Source organism: Pogona vitticeps, chromosome 1, assembly GCF_051106095.1.
Source record: "Pogona vitticeps strain Pit_001003342236 chromosome 1, PviZW2.1, whole genome shotgun sequence".
NCBI lineage: Eukaryota > Metazoa > Chordata > Lepidosauria > Squamata > Agamidae > Pogona > Pogona vitticeps.
In genome coordinates, this window is record NC_135783.1 from 107,228,493 (window position 1) to 107,249,734 (window position 21,242).

Genomic DNA, 21,242 nt, shown 5'->3' on the forward strand with positions numbered 1-21,242 from the left:
TGATTTGTTGGAAGGGTGCTTTCTTATGATTCTCTGGAGCTGAAATTGCTCTGCCCTTGTACAAAGCAGTGCTATTTCTGTGATGGCAAATGGGAAATTTTTTTTTATTATTTTTTATTTTATAATCCATTCTATATCCTTTATTTTTTTATGATTACAAGCCTCAAGTTAAGGATTGAAATAACTTAGAAAAGCTGCCAAAATATAGTAAACTGCAACATGGTTTATTTATTGTCAAGAAAGGAGGCTAAGTTGCCAGCGAAGACCTTTTTTTATTTTGGAGGGCCTTTGGCAATTAAAAATCTCAGCAACTAAGATCTCAGCCAGAGTGCTGGTTTTCTTTGTTTTAAGGCAAACTAGTATTAGTAATTTTTTTTATCAAATTCTTTAGCGGCTGAAATTATGTTGCTTAATGTACATTCATGTGGGGGGAAGGACATCTCTTTGTATTCTATGGTTTTACATAGCAGGACATGATAAAATCATCTGGTCTTTAGCAGGTCTGAAAATTAGGTAAAGACAACCTCAGATGAACAACAACACATGACATATTACACCATGTCATGATTTATTTTAAAAAATAAAGCCAAAATGGAGAAGCCATGTGTAAAAAAAGAACTTATGGTTCAATGGCTTGTAGAACCACCTTTAGCAGCGATAACTTGAAGTACTGTAATCATTTTCTGTATTGCTTTATCAGTCTCCCACATCATGGTGGAGGAATTTTGGCCCATTCTTCTTTACAACATTACTTCACTTCATTGAGGTTTGTGGGCATTTGTTTAGGCACAGCTCTCTGTAGGTCTGGACTACAACATTTTATTTGGGTTGAGGTCTGGACTTTGCAGCACCTTGTTTGTTCTATTTTCCAGCCATTCTGTTGCAGATTTGCTGGTGTGCTTGGGATCATCGTTCTGTTGCATGCCCCATTTTCGGCCAGGCTTTAGGTCTCAGACAGATGGCATCAAATCTGGCTCTAGAATGGTGTATAAAGGAGTTTTCACCATTGACTCAATGACTTCAAGGTGCTCAGGTCCTATGGCTGCAAAACAAGTCCAAATCATCACCCCTTTGCCACTATGCTTGATAGTTGGTATGAGCTGTTTGTGCTGATGTGCAGTGTTTCGTTTTGGCCAAACATGGCACTGTGCATTATGGCCAAACATCTCCACTTTGGTCTTGTCTGTCCACAGGACATTGTTCCAGAAGGCTGCAACTTTGCAAACCTAAGTCGTGCTGCCATGTTCTCTTTATAGAGAAGAGGCTTTCTCCTGGCAACCCTTCCAAACCAACCATACTTGTTCAGTCTTTTTTCTAATTTTACTGTCATTAACTTCAACATTTAGCATGCTAACGGAGGCCGGTAGAACTCTTGGGTTTTGGGCAATTTCTCTGAGCATTGCATGGTCTGATTTTGGGTTGAATTTGTTCAGATGTCCACTCCTAGGAAGATTGGCAACTGTCCTGAATGTTTTCCGCCTGTGAATAATCTTCTTCAGTGTAGATTGATAGACTTTAAATGGTTTGGAAATGGCTTTCTAACGCTTCCCAGATTGATGGGCAGCAACAATTGCTTTTCTGCTATCATTGCTGATGTATTTCCTTCTTGGCATTGTGTTAACACACACCTGAATGCTTCAGACCAGCAAACTGCTAAAAGTTAGGCTTTTATACAGGTTGTCACACTTCCTGATGATCAATTAATTACCCAAGGGCATTTGATTAACAGCACCTGGCTTCTACATGGCCTCCTAATTCGTATGGAAGCTGTAAGGGTGTACTTAGTTTTTCACACATGGCTTCTCCATTTTGGCTTTATTTTTGTTAAATAGATCATGACACAGTGTACCATGTCATGTGTTGTTGTTCATTTGAGGCTGTATTTGCCTAATTTCCAGACCTGCTAAGGACTAGATTATTTTTATTATGGCCTGATAAATGAAATTATAGAATTCAAAGAGAATGTACTTCCTTTTTCACATGCTAGGGTAGGCCCATTAAGTCATGCTAGGGTAGGCCCATTAAATCAGTAGGAACTGCGAATCAACTCCTCTCTGAGTTCCATTGACTCAGGTGGGCTAATGCTTGTTGTGACTTACTTTAGCATAGTAATGGTGCAGTGGAACAGTGGAAGTATTTCCAAGACTGTTAGGGCAGCACTTATTTTAAAAAAATCAAAATTGAAAACTTATTCACAGTAGCAGGAAGATGTAGAAGAGGGCAACAACTGGCATTTCCTTTTGTCGTTTCTTTGATTTATTTTCAAGACCTAGTCCAGTGGTTCTTAACCTTTGTTACTCAGATGTTTTTGAACTGCAACTCCCAGAAACCCCAGCCAGCACAGTTGGTGGTGAAGGCTTCTGGGAGTTGCAGTCCAAAACTCCTGAGTAACCCAAGGTTAAGAACCAGTGATCTATGTGGGGAAATCCCCAGGGAACCCTGCTTGGAAGCCAGCCAAGCAGCAGTTGCATGAAAACCAGGGAGAGCTCTGATAAATGAAGACACTGCAGACTTTATCTTGTTAGTATTCAGGTACCGGTAGAGAAGAAGAAGAAGATGAATATGGCTACCTTCTTCCCCCCAGACGTTTTTATTAAGCACGCAAAACAAGCAAAATTAGCATAAGATAAGAATTTGGCCATAGAGGCGTTGTGTGGTTATCAGTCTTAAGGCATTCCACGCCTGCGCAGAGAGAGAATCATAGAACAATGCATCTTTATACTACAATAACTTGATTATGCTAAACACCAGTGATGTATCCCTTAATAGCCACAAGATGGAACTTTAGACTACAAAATCCCCACATTCCCTCCGTTTGTATTTCATTTTGAATGAGCAAGTTACTGCCAGTAAGACCCCTGACGATGTCTGAGTCCATGGAAGCTCTTCATTGATGGAGGGCAACAGCCATGTCATCTCAACCTGTATATCGTGCATCAGCCTCACCATAAAAATCACCTACTCTAGAAAGGAACACATGATATTAGAATTGATACAATTGCATAGCAGATAAAGACATTGATTGTACAGATGTTTGCTATCACTTAGTGAAAACATTAATTAATGAAGGAATATATCATATAAAATGGAATATAAGACATTACAAATTATTAGTAAAATAATACCATGCATTAGTAGTATGCAAAGCCATCCCATAGGGAAGTGTTAATATTATTGGTAATAATGGTATCACTCAAATCAACTATTATATGCTCAATTGAAAGCTGCAAATTATGGAAGCAAATAATACTTTGAGTATCTATTACAATAAAACATAGTATAAGTATGTGCAAGCAATTAGCAATGCTTTAACTGAAAGCTGCTTTAACTGGTCTATTTCACTCTGCAGAGCTACCATGATTCTTGTAGAAGCATTAACTGCTTTCTTCCAGGCGACAAGTCAGACCCAAAATGTTTCTAGGCCATTGGGATTAAGGGAGGCATTCTTTTAAAACATTGTCCAGATCAAGTGAAACCTGGAACCTTGGCATTCCAGTTCCCTGCATGAATACAACAGAAACACAAAGCTCAGATGTGGTGCGTAAATTGAACCTTTGAAATATTAGAAGTAGGAGGAACAGCATGGAAAAGAAGTTCAGATTGACCATGTTCTGAAATACTTTGCAAAGAGGCAAGAATTAAGGTTGGATCATCAATAAGACCAGGCAGTGAGCTCATGATTCATATAAAAGAGAAACATTCTGTCCATGAACATCAAATATATACTGAGCATGTTGCACCCAAGAATTGCCTTGATTGTCCGGAGCAGAAATACGTGGAACCAAGAACAGTTCAAGCAGTCCTAGGAGTCGGATGGCAGAGATCCACACCATCTTGCCAGGATCCAAACAGCGCCTTTGTCCAGTGCGACTGCAGCATCCTTGTCCTCAGGTGATCAATAGAATTGATCCCTTACCACTCAGGTGGTCGAGGAAGTTGCTCTTCTGCCCTGAAATGAACTTTAACTTGGGTTGTGAACCCTGTTAATGAGGAAAAAGCAGAAAATTTAAAGTATACAGAACTTTTGCAACAACCATAGGAACAATCTGACCCAGAAACCCCTCTGCCTGAGGTTTGCTTCTGCAAAAGAAATTTAAGGATTAAGTGTGCTCTTTCCACAATTGCTTGCCCTGTGGAATTAAAAGGAATCTCATGCTTCAGTGAGAGTCCCCATTGAACATAAGATTCTTGAAAGGCAGATGATATATAGACATGTCCATTGTCCAGTCTTCAGGCCTAGGATGGCCCATTACAGCAATTGTTCCAAATGTAATGTTGAATAACTTGTCTTGCAGTCTCTCCATGAAGAGGAGATGCCAAATAAACCCAGAAAATGTATCCACAGTCAAATGTAATTTAGGCAAAAACCTGCACTTGTGTGACATCCACGTGCCAACTACAATGTCTCTTGCCTGAGTCATTGGGATAGAAAACATTCTGTGAAACATATTTACAGAGTAATGAAACATGTCATGAGAAGCACATAGGATCAGAAAAAAGACTAAAGCACATGAATTCTGCTTGAAAGCTGAATCAGCAACAGCATTCCCTTCAGTAATAAATCCCGGAAGTTGAGGGTGGGAACATATATGGGCGATGGAACAGAATGCTGTTCTGCTTTAAAGTAACAAAGTCAGGAAAACAGTGAAAACAATCCTTATCTATGGAAGGAGACAGATATTAAAAAAAGCAAATGCCTAAAAAGCTTATAAATGTGTGTCTACAACAAAGTTAAACTCATCATTAGAAAAAAGTTCAAATGCTGCCACGTGACAACACCTTGGAAAGGCAAACCATCTGTGAAAAGCATCTGTGGAAAAACAAGTGGTTAATTGATAAAAAATACAGGAAAGCAGGCGCTTGTCTTTTGGAGAGTTCAGCATCACCCTGCAGAAAAAAAATAGAGTTAATACGTCCCTGACAATTGTGGCAACATCTGGAACGATGCCTTGGCAAAACAAATCTGCAACTGCTTTAACACAGGAGTACAAGTTCAAGCGAGTACATGGCCCATCTTGTCAGTAGAGAATTGCAGTTGATAGCCATGGCGTAGCTAAGATTGGACTTGAAATAGGAATGCTCTCAGTAGGCAGGCGATCCACAGCTTGCAGATGAAGTTGTTGAGAGATCAGCTGTAAGAAGCCTTCATCGATGAAGTGATAAGGATGATGTCAGCTGGAGTTACCACAATAACAATAACAGGTGAAGAACGACCAGGGAGTGCAGAGAACAACTGTGAGAGATCATTAGTAGACAATACCAAAACTGATGTGCCCAACTGATATCTCAAAGGTATAGATGCAAAAGTTTATGTCCAGTCTGTTGTTTTTTCTGTGGGCTGCACAAAAACCCTTCTGCAAGAAGACTGTAGGTTGCCAAATGATTCTCCATTTAGACTGTCCGAATACAATGGCATTCTCTTGGCAGAACGCCCAGAATCGCTGATAAGAAGTCTGGGCATTGCGCCAGGTGTGGACCTTGAATTTGCTACTTCACAGAGACACAGAAAACAATACAGACTTTATGTCCTAGCAGGCTGCACTGAATCCGTGGATGAGATTAGAGATCCCATCACGCTGAGATATTCAGGAAACTGCTAAGCAATGCAAGGTGTGATAGAATTTGTAGTTCTAGGAAGAACATGGAACATAGTGTCCAGGATGTTGCAAGTGGCTTGAGAGTAACAATGCTTTCTCCAGATTGGAAGGTGATGGGGGAAGCGCTTTAAGGAGTTGGCTCACCTCCTCCCACCCCATATGCATTTTTCTCTCTTACTGGCCAGGTGGGGGGGCAATCTTTCTCAGCTCTGACTGTCCAGCTGAGTAGGATTTTTCCCCAAACCTGAATGTTTGCCATGCGAGTTATCAATCCTGGCACAACATTCAAGCTGAGACAAACAAAAGCAGCGCATGTAAAAACCAGAACAGTGTAGCCTTGAGGAATAGCGGCACTTTTAGCTTTAGAAACATAGACCCATTGTGGCAGTTCAAAACAGGCCTCCTGTTGGGCTGCCCCCCTTACATTTTCTTCCTCCTCCCCTTCTGATTTCTCACAAGACACATGGCATGCTTGTAAAGCTTCTTTTGTATACCAGCCCGTGACATCACATGAATCCTGCAGATCCCCTATTATTCTCTCTTGGCCTGGGGGCGGCCCTGGGTCCCATTTCCCTGGGTCCCATTTCCCATGTGACCTTGGCTGACTGAGAACTGCGTCCATGAGACGGACTTGAACAGCAGAAGTGAATATACCTTCTCCCATAATAATTGGCTGACGTACAGAAACAACAGCATTAATTTCTGCTTGCTTAGTTGCTAAATCTTGCCATCCTTGAAGGCAAATGAGTCCTTCTGCTGGTGGAAGGAGACCCCTACTCCAGTCACTAGGAGCCGGCCGTTGGGCGGATGAGGATTCCGGGAGAGTCTGTGTCTGTTTGTCCTTGAGACTGAGTTGCAGTTCGCGGACGCCTTGATATGGGAGCAGTTCAGAACTATGAGAAACTGCCGCGGCATCTCCCTGTGCCTGTGCTTGTGTTCCCTGAACGCCAGGATAAGCAGTTTCTAAATCAGCACCCATTGTATCCATTAAAGGACAGTTAGAAATTTTGTTCTCAGTTGCCTGATGAACAGCAGGACTGGGAGGCAATGCTGCGGTATTCCCAGGCTGAGGCTCGGTTGGCTGGGCAGAATGAGACAGAGAGTCCAGCAGTGGAACCGAGGGGGCTGGTGTGAGAGGAAGGGGAGGCAAAATTTGAGGGAGTTGTTTGAACAGATTATTTTGAAATTCTTGATCGAAAAGAATGTTCCGTGGTGGTGCCAAGCCTTGAAGGCTAGTATGCACTTTGCAGCATGTAGAAAGCACTTTTGCTGTAACTCTTGGATGTCCCTGTAAACAGCTGCCTATTTTAGACCATTCCTTGAGGTCCAGTGTCCCTTCTTCGGGGATCCAGGGGCATACATCCCGAATAGTATGAACTAAATCTTCCACTTCTGTGCGTGTGGTCGTGTGACCATTCCTTTTTAATAAGAAGTGGAGGTCCTGTACTTCCTGAAGATTAGATACAAAGCTCCCCATGTTGCCTGGAGGCTAGGTGTCTAACTTGACAAATTCAACACTCACCCGGGATCCTTGCGGATGTGTGACGTCTGGAACCCTTGCCGGGCGAGGGCAGTGTGAATTGCCGCGCTGTTGCGTTGCTCAGCTTGTCCCGTGCTTCTTGCCTCACACGGGCCGCCAAAATGTGGGGAAATCCCCAGGGAACCCTGCTTGGAAGCCAGCCAAGCAGCAGTTGCATGAAAACCAGGGAGAGCTCTGATAAATGAAGACACTGCAGACTTTATCTTGTTAGTATTCAGGTACCGGTAGAGAAGAAGAAGAAGATGAATATGGCTACCTTCTTCCCCCCAGACGTTTTTATTAAGCACGCAAAACAAGCAAAATTAGCATAAGATAAGAATTTGGCCATAGAGGCGTTGTGTGGTTATCAGTCTTAAGGCATTCCACGCCTGCGCAGAGAGAGAATCATAGAACAATGCATCTTTATACTACAATAACTTGATTATGCTAAACACCAGTGATGTATCCCTTAATAGCCACAAGATGGAACTTTAGACTACAAAATCCCCACAGATCTAGTCAAGAATCTGCCCATAGCCAAATCCACCAGTGGCCATTACTCAGCAGTGGCTTCAACAGGAAAAAAATACCACTCATTGCCCCCTCCTGTCTCCTGGAAGGGACCCTATGGATAAGTGATACAGTACATCCGTGGTGCCCTACTAGATCTCTCTCTCTCTCTCTCTCTAACTTCTGCCTCTCCATGTAGGAGCAGAGGAAATTTTTAATTTGTCAATATTCTGAAATGGCTGTCTTCTAAAGCCACTTAACATTATGTCAAATTGGCAGCAAAAAAAGATCCAGACCATATTTAGCTCACACCAACCTGCCCCAAAAGAGCCCCTGTAGACAAGTCCTAAATCACAACTAGAGCAGACCCATTTTAATGAATGGATCTTAGAGAGGGGTTAACTCAATCAACACCTCCTGATTCAATGGGCCTACTATGCTGAGGAACAGGCTTTCAGCTGGTGTTTTAATTTTAGTTGTGTTTTAATTAAAATAATTTAATTATATTTTAATATTAGTAAAATTTGTTTTTGTAAGCTGCGTTGTGTCCCATTTCTGGGAGAGAGGTGGCATATAAATAAACATAAATAAATATTGTTCCTATGGAAAGTGTCAGAAAACTTCAGTTGTTCCAAAGTGCAGCAGCCAGATTGCTGACTGAGGCTGGTTAGAGGGATCACATAACCCTGTTCTTACAGCAGTTCCACTGGCTGACAATCAATTTCCGAGTTGACTTAAAATTGCTGGTTCTAACCTATAAAGCCCTAACTTGAGTCCAAGATATCTCAGGGATGACATCTCCCTTTATGGGCTTGCTTGAATGTTAAAATCATCAGGAAAGGCCTTTCTTTTGATCCCACCATCTTCACAGGTGTGCTCGGTGCTTACACGGGAAAAGACCTTCTCTGTTGCTGCTCCCAGGTTTTGGAACTCCCTCCCACTAGAGGCCAGGCTTGGCTCCATCTTTGCTGTCCTTCCCCAAGCAAGTGAAGACCATTCTCTTCAGGCAAGCTTTCCCTCAGTGACCAGCTACAGGAGTAGGGTTTTATATGGATTGTTGTACCTTACTGCTTTGAATGTGTTTTGGTGTTGCTTATGTTTTCAGTATGTTTTTTGCTTGATTTTTTTTTGTATTTGTATAATCGTCAGAGATGGGGATTTGAGTCACAGAACCTGCTGTCAAGTGGGACTAAAGTCACACTGGTGACGCCACTCAGACTCGATTTAGTTTTGTCAATGACTCAGACTCAACATCCAACTTGGAACCCGCTCACCCCTCCCTTTTATCTATGGGGGGAAAGCTTATTTTTTTCATAGGAGCCTGGGACTCAGGACTTGGTACCAAAGACTTGGGTTTGGGACTTGGACCCAAAGACCTGCCAAAATCCCTCCTCCCTGTGGTTAGCTATAAATACTGTTGGATGGGCAACTTCCGGATCCCTGACTCTTCTTCCTGTGGGTTCTTTATCTTAAAACCCAACCAGACCACCCAGCCCTTCAAATGGAAGACAACTTCAAAATGAGGAATGCCCTCCCTAAGACCCCCCTTCCCCCTCCTTCCCTATCTTATTTTCAGAACTATGAAAAAAATAGTTAATTTTATTTTTCTGATTGTTTTAGACTTCCCACAATAAGGCTTGTGGGTTGGTCGTGTCTCTCGCTCTATGACCGCAGCTGCTGGGAAAGGGTATTGTTTGTGGCCCTTTTCTACCTTTTTTATGGGGACCTTTGAAGCCTGGTGAAAGCCCATCAAGAATTGGGAGTGCTGTTGGGAAAGGAACCTACACCTCTAATACTGTTTCCCCACCACACCACCTCCATGACCCCCATAGTAATTTCATAGTAAACAATGAGTCAAGGAGCTGGTAGCTGGTGTGTGACTGAGACGTCCTCCTTCACGGTATGAGCTGCTGGAAGCACACAAGCCTTTGGAGTGATTAACACTCAAACATAGTTAAAAAAAGAAGAGAGGGAGAGGGAGAATGCATAAAGAAAGAACATCCTGGACAGCAGGAAATAAAGGGAAAATGAGAAGAATTGGCAAGAGTCCATATAGATATATAGAATTGAGATTTTGGACTACATCTCCCAGAATTCCCCAGGCAGCTATGTTGTTTGGGGAATTTTGGGAGCTATAGTCCAAAAGCACAATCCAGCACAACAAGGAAGCAGGGAAGGAGGGACCATGAAGGTGGTAACTGGAAGCAAAGTGGACATTATGGGGTGTTGTGGAGTAGAAGGAAAGTAGGAGTGCTGTGGAATGCAGACTATGAAAGAGGAATCATATTTGGAAAGTAACCTGTGGCACAGGATCAAAGTTTGGAAAACTACTTTTTTGGAACAACAGTCCCCAGAAGCCCCCAATGAGCATGGAAGAAGAAGAAGAAAAAAAGAAGCAAGTAAGAATAAATCAAAAACAAGCAATGGGTTAAAATGTCTTAAAATAAATTGTGTTCCTACAATAACGGGGGGTGGGGGTAGAGGGGAATTGCTATGCTAGTAACTATTCAATTCTTCCAAAAAAAAAAAAAAAAACACTCCAGTTTATGAACATGGAATATTGTGCTTCTGTAGCCACAATTGAAAATGCCAGGGAATTGCCCAATGTATTCGCGAAGGCTTTCACAGCCGGGATCTAATGGTTGTTGTGGGTTTTTCGGGCTCTTTGGCCGTTGTCTGAAGGTTGTTCTTCCTAACGTTTTGCCAGTCTCTGTGGCCGGCATCTTCAGAGGACAGCACTCTGTGCTTCAGAGTGCTGTCCTCTAAAGATGCCGGCCACAGAGACTGGTGAAACATTAGGATGAACAACCTTCAGAACACGGCCAAAGAGCCCGAAAAACCCACAACCAAATAGCTCAATATTGCTGCACAATATTGTGCTTCCACCGCCAGTAGGAAAAAGGATGGTAAGCTTTGCATAGCAAAGAGCAGCCTGAATGTTGACAGCAGTTAAGATAATCTACAAGATAGTCTCTTTTGCTCACTACCATTTACAAAGTGACACCACACAACACATATTGGTGTTGTGGCTGCACTTCGCTATTCAAAACTTGGCATCTTTTTTTTCTGCTGGCAATGGGAGCATGATATTGTTCAGGAGTATTGAGCCGTTTCCTGCCTTTTTGAATTGAGAAGCACAATATTTCACATTCATAAACTGGAGGTTTTTAAAAGAATTATTGTTTCAACTTATATACCTTACAGAAACCACAGACAGCAGAAAAATGGGTGTTCAATCAGAAAATTCAGAAAAGTTTGAATTCTCATTAGAGTAAAAATGATTAAACTGAACATATAATCAGTTTATGCTATGATGAGCATGCAGTATAATAGGAATACAGAACTGACCAGAACAGATAATATTGATGGGGAACGTGGTGTGGGGTGACAGTAGGAAAAGAGGAAGACCTGACATGAGATGGACTGATTCAATAGAGGAACTACAGCTGTTCATTTGCAAGACCAGAGTAGATCTTGATGGAAAAGACAATATTGCGCTCTGTGTGTGTGTGTGTGTGTGTGTGTGCGTGCGTGTGTGCGTGCGTGCGTGCATGTGTGCATACATATGCGCACGCGCAATAATAATAAAGAACACCCTAACATGAGATACTGTTGGTTTGCAAGATCTGAGCAGAGCTATTAATGAGAGGACATTTGGGATGCAATTAACTCATATAGTCACCACACATCAGAAGTGATTTGATGCCACATAACATCTTCTGAGGGTTTTTTTCATTACCAAGCAATTTTATTGTGACAAGATAGGTAGAATAGAGACTATGACACGATATAGGCATCAAAGCTCTGCTAACATCAGGTAAGACCATCCCCAGACACAGTAATTTCATAGCTTTAAGCAAATTAACTTCTAAATATTGGTTCTCTATTCTTTTAAAAAATACTTTAAAAAATATTTTTAAAACCAGACACAGAATCTGTTTGTAATGCCTGTTTGGGCAGGAAGGAGTTTAAAAAAGTTCTCTTCCTGAGAGTCAGCTAATTGGATCCTGACTGGCAAATTTCAAAAGTTCAGAATGCCCCAGACCTGGAGCTGATTTCCTCTTTGAAGACTTGTATCAGGAGCCTGGTTCCAGAAATCCTGAGAAAATGTTTACTCAAGCATTCAGGAGTGAAACAAACGCAACAGCTCTGTGCTTTTGTAATACAAAAATACTGTGAACATATTTATAACAAATTGATGGTTTTCTCTTTTGAAAGGTTGAGTATCAATATTTTATTCCCTGTAGTCTGAATATCTTCCAAATGTAATGCAGAAATACTTCGAATATGCCTAAAAAATGTGTGCTAATTTTCTGGACATACATGGCAAAAGATCCTTTCTGGAGCGCTGTCATTCCATTATTTATTTAAAGCAAGCCATGTTCCAGTTTCCAAACATAGCTGGGGGTTTTTGACTCTTCAAAGAAACCTGTCTTCTGACTGTTTCTGTGATTTTTCTTTGCCCTCCAAACATCTCCTTTCCCGGCTCATGAAGCTGCAACATTGTGGCTACTTCAAAACATCCGTACTGGTAAGTTTGTTCCACACATGCTCAGTTTATAATAAAGTGGTTGCTTTTCCCTTTTGAGAGACTCTTTTTGAGGATCAGTATCTCAGCCCCTGCAGCCTGGATTCCTTCCAAATTAAAAAAAAAGTGAGCGGGCTCAATCATTTTCTTCCAAGATAAGCAAGACTGGTATTTTCAATTTATTTGACCTGTTTTAAATTTGGGGACATTTAAAGTGCACTTGGTTCTGCATGGGGAGAACAGTTTTCTTTTTTAAAAAAACATAACTCAAAAACCCTTTGCACAAATTTCCTAAAATTTGGCACAGAGCAAGAGCAGACCATCTGCTATATCTGTACCAAGATTGGTGCTGATCCAAAGTCCAATTTCAATGTTATATTTTTTTTGTTTCAGCTGCCCCCATTTTTACAATTACCTTGTAGATTGCTGATTTGCTCTGGTAGCACAGTAGCATCACTGCACTCTCATGCAGTGATAATAATAGTGTCCTCAAGTTGTGCCACTCTGTCAGAGAGGCTGCCTTCCCCTTTCTACCACAGTATCTGGATTCATTTGCCTAATTTCTACCACCTCTGGCATTATTCCCTATCTTTCTGCAAATTCTTGAATTCTGCATATTTTCTCACTCTCTCAAGCATTGGTGTGCTTAGAATAAAGAGAAAAATGCAAGTGAACGGTCTCCTATCCAGGTTAGCCATCTTTAAGGCATCAGCGCTGCCCCTGGATCTCCTGCATTAACTGGGGACAAGAAAAACAGTCAGCTGAAAGTGTCATCCTTGTCCATGTATCTGCTATAACGCCAATCTTTCCTTAAGCAGCAGAACTGTGGAAATTGCTTCAGTTTTATTTGATCATTACTAAAGTAGAAAAACTGAAGTGATTGCTTTAAAAGAGGAGGGGAAGGTCCTGTTTGCTTGCTAGCTAGCTAGATCTTGCCCTTGTTTATGAAAAATTGGGGTGATAGGTCAATGAAAAGATGATACTGGTAAGAGCAGAACAGTGTATTGGGGAATCTTGAGGGGAAGGCATCTGCATACTGTGGTAAACGTAGGTTGCTTTGAACCATGCAGCATTACCCTCTAAAGTCATTGCATGCTACTTTCATCATTTATTGAATGAATGCTGGGTGTAGGCAAATGGATAATGAAGACAGCCCTTCAGACAGCAGTCTCATCTGCCTAACACAGCCCTATATATGTTTTACATGTCTGAACATAGCCTCAAGGTCATATATTGGGCTTCCAATGAAAAGCACATGGCAGTCCTGCACATTAAACTGTTCCTTCTGTAGCTTTCTTCCAGGTGCAGAAGAAGGTTGTTCAGTAGCAGCCGCGCATGAAGCCAGCTCCTGCTCTTTACATCCAAAAGGAAAAAGTGCATTTTGAATGGTGTTCTTGGATCATCAGAAAACAACGCCCAGGTTGCCCTGCAGCATGAGACAGCCTGAAATACTGGGTTCTGTATGAGCCACTGTCCACCTTGAGCTGGGTGCTTGCTAGGGCTTAGGAGGAAAGGAGGAGACCCGATTCTTCCTGGCCATTGGATGGCACTGGCGTCAGGGCTGCATTGCTTCACTTTGGCGCTGCTTCTAAAGTAACATCACTTTTTCATGATCGATGACAGTTCTAGTAGCACATTCTGAAAGACAAAATGCAGAAGCTGTGTCGGTTTATTGGAGAAATAAAATATTAATACAAAGTTTCATCCCAAGAGAATCATGGAATAATGGAGCTGGAAGGAACCTCTAAGGCCATCAAGTCCAACCCAACTGGAGATCCTCTTAGTTAATATTATCTCATATTTCATCTTCACTTTTAGAATATATAAAACATTGTTCTGGATCCAAATTATGGCCAAAAATACAGTCCTTCATCCTCCTTCCTGACAGCATCAGTTGCAGGTAATAGTTCTGACTTGCTGTTTTTACCCAAAGCAACAGATATTTATCCAAGTTTTGCCTGCACCATATGGAGATTCGACATAGTCATAACAACAGCTTGGAAAAGTTGCTTCTTTTGACTACCGAAAATGCTAGGTGAGGGATTCCGGAAGTTGCAGTTCCCTGCACCTCCCCTAATGTTTCCGTGCTCGAACTCATGAGTAATTGACTTGCCCTCTTTAAAGCCATTCAAGATTGGAGAGGATTCTGGCTCTATGCGTTCATTCTGTGCTGAGCAATGTAGCATTTACATATCTTGATCTGCCCAGAATCTCATGTCTGTGGAGCTTCAGTGGATGACCTTGAGTTCTGGCATTATATAATAAGAGACCCAGAGAAACTATAGAAGCGGGCTATAAAATTATATATTCACCGTTGCAGCTAGTTTACAGGGAAATGGCAGAGAATTATAGGCTCAACCTTGCTGTACCCTGTTCCCCAAGCAAAAAAAAGAAAAAAGAAAAGAAAGAAAGAAAAAGGTTTCAGTTGCCATGGCACTGCTCAATACTTTCATGCCTGCTGCTTCAACCAGTCCTGCAAACTGAGCTGTTAAACTGCAGGGCTCCTTTCAGTTCAAATGGAAGAGGAAAATCTGATGCCCAGGTATTATGGAATCACAATCATTCACAGGAGTGCTCCTTGCATTAGAAACAGTCAATGCTGCAACTTTATGCATAGGTTTTTCCGAAAAGCGAAAAGCGCCTTATTTTCCCAGAAAGGTTAAGAATGTAATCGGCCTGTTTGGAATTATCCCTAGCCAATCTAGCTCCACAGCTAGCACGTAAAAGACTGGAAAACTTTCATTGTTGTTGTTGCTGGTTTACACTCCACAATTCCAACAAGATTCTGGCCAAAGAAGCAAAGCCAGGTCAATAAAGTTGACTCCATTTTAAAAACCTGCTTATGGGGCGTTGGGTTATCACCTTCCTCTCCAGGGAAGAAGTGAGGGAAGAAAAGAAGACAACCAGGGTGAAAGCCACAGTCCTAAAAATGCTAAAGAAAATCCGAACATTATTTGTGAACGCATTGGGCCGCCAGCCTTTGCTACTAACCTCATGAGCGAATTTTGGAAAGCTGTGTGGATGACTTGCCTGCTGAATGTCAGCTGTGGGAAAAAGTTGGTTGCTTTCGATGCAACAGGTGGATTCAGAGCACTTCACACCACAATAAATTACCCAGCCAGTACTATTAATCCTGTCCAAATCAGATATTTATTTTGTGGGTTGCGATGCACCTCTCTTTTAATGGTTCTGTATCAATAAGCTACCAGTTTGTATTAATGACATGCCATCTACATATACTGTATAACGTACACAAGAGAATTCATAAGATATAGTAATATATATATACACCTAGGCCTGGCCAAGCCTTTTCAGAATCCTTCCTCTTCCATAATATGTCCACGACCAGAAAGTTGGTGGAGGCAATCATGTCTAATTTTTTTTAATACCGACTACACTTTTTTATTTTAAATGAGGGGCAGGGGAGCCTATGACTCTGCCTTGAATGGTATTTTGAACCATTTAAGATACCTCGAATGGTATCTATGACTCTGCTTCTGGTATCTTGAACTCAACGTTTGCCATGCCAGATTCTTCTTACTGCTCTACTAGAGTTTAGCAAAGCATCTACATGAGGAACACTTAATAATCTAGCATCTAAACATACCTGTAGAACATAACTGGTGTGCCTAACTCAGGTGGGCATTCAAAACACTGAATATGGCTCGTGTGTTCACCTTGCCACAAAATGCTGCTTCTGAAGTGTACACAGTAAAATGAATAAGCAACAAGCTGGAGACAAGAAATAAAGTCCATATGGCATCCTACTAATTTTAGTGGCATATGTGTACTGAAATCAATTAGATTTATAACAAGTCTTTAATTATGGTTGAACTATGCACTCCTATTTATTGGTCACAAAATGGACAGTCAACCTGTCATTAGTCACACAAATGCAACAGTATTATAACTGGGCAATGCTTCTATTGGAGAAAAAAGGGCACCATAATTTAGGGTGGCTCCAGTACAATACACGCCAAGGAGCAATGTAATCCATTTTCTCCGTGTGTGGACTGAATATTTTAGATAAGCTTCATTCATGGGGTTGTCTGCTTGGGCATGTGACAGACAGATCTGAAAATAGCTTGTGTGATTGTCCTTCCATGTGTGGCATTTTACAGGAGGATTTTGGCCCTCACATATACAGGATTTTAGGAACTGATTCTTTGCTGAAGTCAGAAACAAGCAATGGAGAACTCTGGCTCTCCCCAGCATCAGGGAGTTCGATTCCCCACTGAGCTTCCTTGGCAAGATTCGATGACCCATAGAGTTCCTTCCGGCACTGCTGTTTTAAGACTATTATTATAGAGGCAAGAAGAGAATATTCCTCGCAGTTATAGGACTGGCCAATAATGTGACGGGAGTGGCGGAAACCCATCCTCACCTACACCACAACCAGTTTAGAGCAGTCCTCTAGTAGATGGTTGTTGACATAGTGCTAAAGATGAAGCCTAATAATACAATGTATGTTAACCACATAAACACTTTTAAAACATCCCCCCTCTCCGACCACAGGCCATCAGAGAGTATGGGAACCAGCACACATCCTTTCCTTTCTAACCGAGTTAACAAAGAAACATGGTAGTGTTTTGGCTCAGACTATCAATTGTGACACACACAGAGATTTTTAAGCAGCCACCAGGTAATGGAGTGTGAGGACAGAATCCTGAGAAGGAGAGCAAGGCATGACCACACCTTTGCCGGACACCATCACAGAAGGAAGAAATTGGACTGAAAGTTACTGTAGCAGGAAAAGAAGAAGGACATTCTTGCCTGGTGGAAAGCCGCCACCCGCCCTTGTCCATGTACTTTTCATATTGTTGCCTTGGTGGCTCATGGACGGAGGAGGCAGGGCATGCCTGCTCCATTTGGGGCTGGGGTTTCTTCCTTGGCCCATGAGACACCAGAGTAATTATTAAGGCTGCCAGTGGACTGTAGGTTCCCTGTCTCCCTTATTAGAGAGTTCACATATATCTGCAATTATTGAAAGTTGCCCGTGTTCAGGAGAATATGGCAGCCTTGTGTATGGCATAGGGCTAGCGTGGTGTAGTGGACAGATTGACGAGTAGGACTCGGGAAACCCGGGTTCAAAACCTCACTCTGCCATGAAGTCCACAGGAGGTTGACACTTGTAAAACCTCTCCTTATATATCTCTCATCCCTGGAAAATCCTAGTAGGTTTGCGGTATGTCAGAAGCAATTTGACAGCATGCGACACACACTCATGTATAGCATAAAAGCTGGGAAGTTTTAAGATACAAAGCACTTCATTAAAGTCATGCCATGGCACCCATGTTAAATATGGGGGCTGCGACTCAGAGGTAGGGCCTTACCTAAGATTATCCAGTAAGTTTATAGTCAATCTAGGGATTTAAGTACATGTTTCCAGTTCATGGCTATCTCTGTTCATCACATGATAGCTGAGAACAAATTATTTCCCACCAAGCTCCTAAGGTCTATAATGTCTGATTCCTAATTAATCTTGTTTGGCTTTGGTTGGCCATTTCAAAAATAATTCTGATTCTCTTGTTTTAAGAATATAAGAGCTCTACTAGTTCAAGCTAATGCCCTATCCAGCTAAGCATTCTCTTTCCTCCGGGAACATGCCTCTGGGAAGCCCAGAAGCAGGAGATTTGTGCAATAACACTCTCCTGCTGATGCCTCGCAGCAAAGATTGTTGAAGGCATACTACCTTTGATACTGGAAGCAAGGCAAATCCATCCTGGCCAGCAGCTGCTGGTGCCACCAGTTTGTGGTTTTAAGAAACCCAAGATACCATTCCACTTTATTTGAACATAACTCCAAACCAGGCTAGCCAATAAAGCCCAAATCTTGGGCCAAGGTTATGCTAAGGATCAATAACTCACACTAGCAGGGTATAGAAGGAAGGCCGCTTGGGTCTACTTGCCATTGACATTCTGCGTCCTGTTGTGGAAGGAAGTGGCGGTGTGGTAGGAGAGCTGCTGCTGTCATTTCTGCGTTTAGCCTCTGAGCCAGAACCGTTCCGTGAGTCTGAGGTCTCTGAGTCAGTTTCCAGTCGGCTCTGTGACAGTGCCCTGGGCAAAAAGCTTGACCTACGGCTCTGATAATGCCCACTGTCTGGAGAGTCGCAATGATCATCTCCCAAGTCCTTGCAGCCACTCGTTCGGCTAGGCTTCCTAAGAACAGCTTGAGGGCTCTCCATATGACTGGAGATGGGGGTTGCTTTGGTAGCATGTTGAGGGTTCTTAGCATGTTCCAGAGCATACTGTTCATTCTTTCGATAGGTGTTAGTGCTCTGCTGGGTTGGTTTCTGGGTGTCCTCACTACTGGAAGATGCATTCTGGTGTTGATAGTCATGCCGCTGAACTGTGAGGTTTGAGAGATGCCTAGTAGGGAGATGTCTGTTGTGATGCTGGTCACTGTCATTCAGGTGTTCTACATGTCTATAGAGATGGTGGCTATGATCCTGGTGCTGATTGGGCCTGCCTCTCTGGTTGCTACTCCACTGCTGTTCCACATTTTGGGTTTGTTCGGCAGCGGTGTATCCTTCCCCAGGAGTCAAGTAAACTGGCAGGCCACCTGGCTGCTCTGACATAAACTTAAAACTGCCTTGGGGAGACGAGTTTGACATGATACAAACCTGCTGTATCATTGAATTTTTCTTGGAGCTGGAAAGGTCCGCATCCTCGTCAGGAGATATGAAGTCCTCCCTGTGCTTCCTACAAAGGGTCTTCTTAATCTTCTTGATCCCCACGTGGGCAATCTCCAGGATGTTCAGAAAGAGAGAAACAGCTGCAATGCTATGCATGAAAACCATGAAGATGGTCTTTTCTGTTGGTCTCGATACAAAACAATCCACCGTGTTGGGGCAGGGCGGACGAGTGCATTTATAAAGCGGATACATTTGGAAGCCATATAAAAGATACTGACCGACCATAAAGCCCACCTCTAAGACAGAACGGGTCAGGATATGCAGGATATAGGTGCACAGCAAGGCACCTTGCAATGGCGCCTTGTTCACCTTCTTTTGTTCTTCGAGCTTCCTCAGCTCCCTCTCGATCCTCCGGTGGTCTTCCAAGATAGGCTCAATCTCCTCCAGCTGAGCTTTGAGGCGGGCTTTCTTCCGTTGCCTCTCTTTTTCCAGGGCCCGAAGTCTATAAAGTGCATGACCCATGTAAACAAGGGAAGGGGATGAGACAAAAATGACCTGTAGCACCCAATATCGGATCAGGGAGATGGGGAAAGCTTTGTCGTAACAGATATTGCTGCAGCCGGGCTGCTCTGTGTTGCAAATGAACTCTGCTTGCTCATCATCCCAGACATCTTCCGCAGCGACGCCCAGAACCAGCATTCGGAATATGAACAGGATGGTGAGCCAGATTTTGCCTACGATGGTGGAATGAATGTGCACTTCTTCAAGGATGCTGCCCAGCAGATTCCAGTCCCCCATAGTCATGAGTTCATCTCTGAAATAAAATACCAACACAACGTTAGCAGGGGAATGGCTGCTTCTATGGTTATTTGAGTTTGAGAGCCATCGTGTGTAAAACTGTTCCGAATTCCTTTCGAGGCATGCAGTCCTGACTGAAGCGAAAGAATACATGAAGGACATTTTCTGTCTGCAAAGGGAAAGGACTACCAAAAGGATCTTCTCCAGGATGGGTAGAGAAATGGCAGTTTTCTTGATACAACTAAATGGAAGGCTCCAGATCTGCTAGGAATATGAGTATGATGAATGAATTGACCAGGATCAGGTCATCTGCTCTTCTCAACATATGGGGTGGTTGGGAAGGGAACGATATATTCAAAGATTCGGTCAGATTTCTTAGAAAACTGGCTCATGCATCACAGGAATGCCATTTTCAGTTTCTTCCTTGTGCTAAATGTAGCAAAGCTACTAAGCTAGTTGGGACAAAAAAGCACTATTGTTTTGGGAAGCGTGTCCAACAATATCACAAAGAAGCAAGCGATCAAAGATCCTCCCCCCACCCTTCAAAAAAGCACACAAATTCATTTAGGTCTGGACTTTGAAAAGCAAATGGAGCATCTCTCCCTTTCCCTCTCCCTTTCCCTCTCTCTCTTTCCCCATCCATGAGCTGATGCAACATCAAGAAAATCTGGAGTTGATACCTTCTAGAAAGAGATGAATTAATGGGTCTAGTAACTCAACCCAAATGCACATTCTAAGACCCCACACATTTATTTGGCGTGAACAGTATTCCCCATAGGCAAGTAGAGAGCTGAAAAATTGCAGTCCCATCATGCTTGCATGCCATCCTCATAGGGCTATTCTCTCATGTAAACTACTGCTATTTTTTTTTTAAGAGATGCAGCTGGGCATTTTCCCCCTCTTTTATTTTGCTGTGATAACCAGATATGCCTTATGTTCAAAACTGTGAGAGATTTTGCAGAAGCTCAATACAGGAAAAGGAACATGGAGGCCATTCCAAGCTTTTAGTTAGCACACAGGTTTCTAGAAATGTGTAGAAAGACACACACCCCTCTTCCAGTATTTAATTTACTCTCATCATAACAGAGTTTCCTATCTTGTGCACAAAGTGTTATTGCTTTTCCTCACTATATAATTTTAAGGAGGCTTATTAAAGCTGGTGACTTTGGTGGGAACTATTTCGCAGCATAGATGTGAAAAATGGGGCCATGGTCTGGTTTCTGAATTTGTAAACAGCAAGTGTTCTGTCTTTTAAAAATGTATGCATAGCTTCAAGCCGATTTGGTCTTGTCTTAAAATCTCAGTGGTTTGAGGAAGGCATTATTCCTGTGAGGAAGTTGAAGTTGAATTAAGAATGCAAGAGCTAGCCTGGCTGATTTAACAAAAATGCAACCCACACAACATTCATCTTCATTTTTCAGCATTTGAAGGTGACAACTGCCATTAGTGCAGAAGGTGGAAGAATTACTGAGTGCTGTTATGTACAGGTCCCACCATCCACCATCCTTCAGCCACCATACCTATGCTGGCCGAAGAATTCTGGTAGCCGTAGTCCAGCAAAGTAGCTTTTCTATCCTCTGTGTTTGCATTTATATCCAAGCACCGATTACTAAGAGATATTCAGCCTCCATAAATGCAAGCCGTATTAGCTAATAG

General features: G+C 42.4%; 1 protein-coding gene across 1 annotated transcript; it reads right to left on the reverse strand.

Annotated features, from left to right (window-relative positions):
- Window positions 1-15,530: 15,530 nt before the first annotated feature.
- Window positions 15,531-20,390, reverse strand: GJA10 (gap junction protein alpha 10). Its single transcript, XM_078380685.1, has one exon. The coding sequence runs from the start codon at window positions 19,746-19,748 to the stop codon at window positions 18,018-18,020; it is 1,731 nt and encodes a 576-aa protein (XP_078236811.1). The 5' UTR covers window positions 19,749-20,390; the 3' UTR covers window positions 15,531-18,017.
- Window positions 20,391-21,242: the final 852 nt, after the last annotated feature.

What these genes read in the sequence shown, in the direction of transcription:
- GJA10 (XM_078380685.1), bottom strand. Translation starts at nt 19,748, where the DNA reads ATGTCCTTCATGTATTCTTTCGCTTCAGTCAGGACTGCATGCCTCGAA.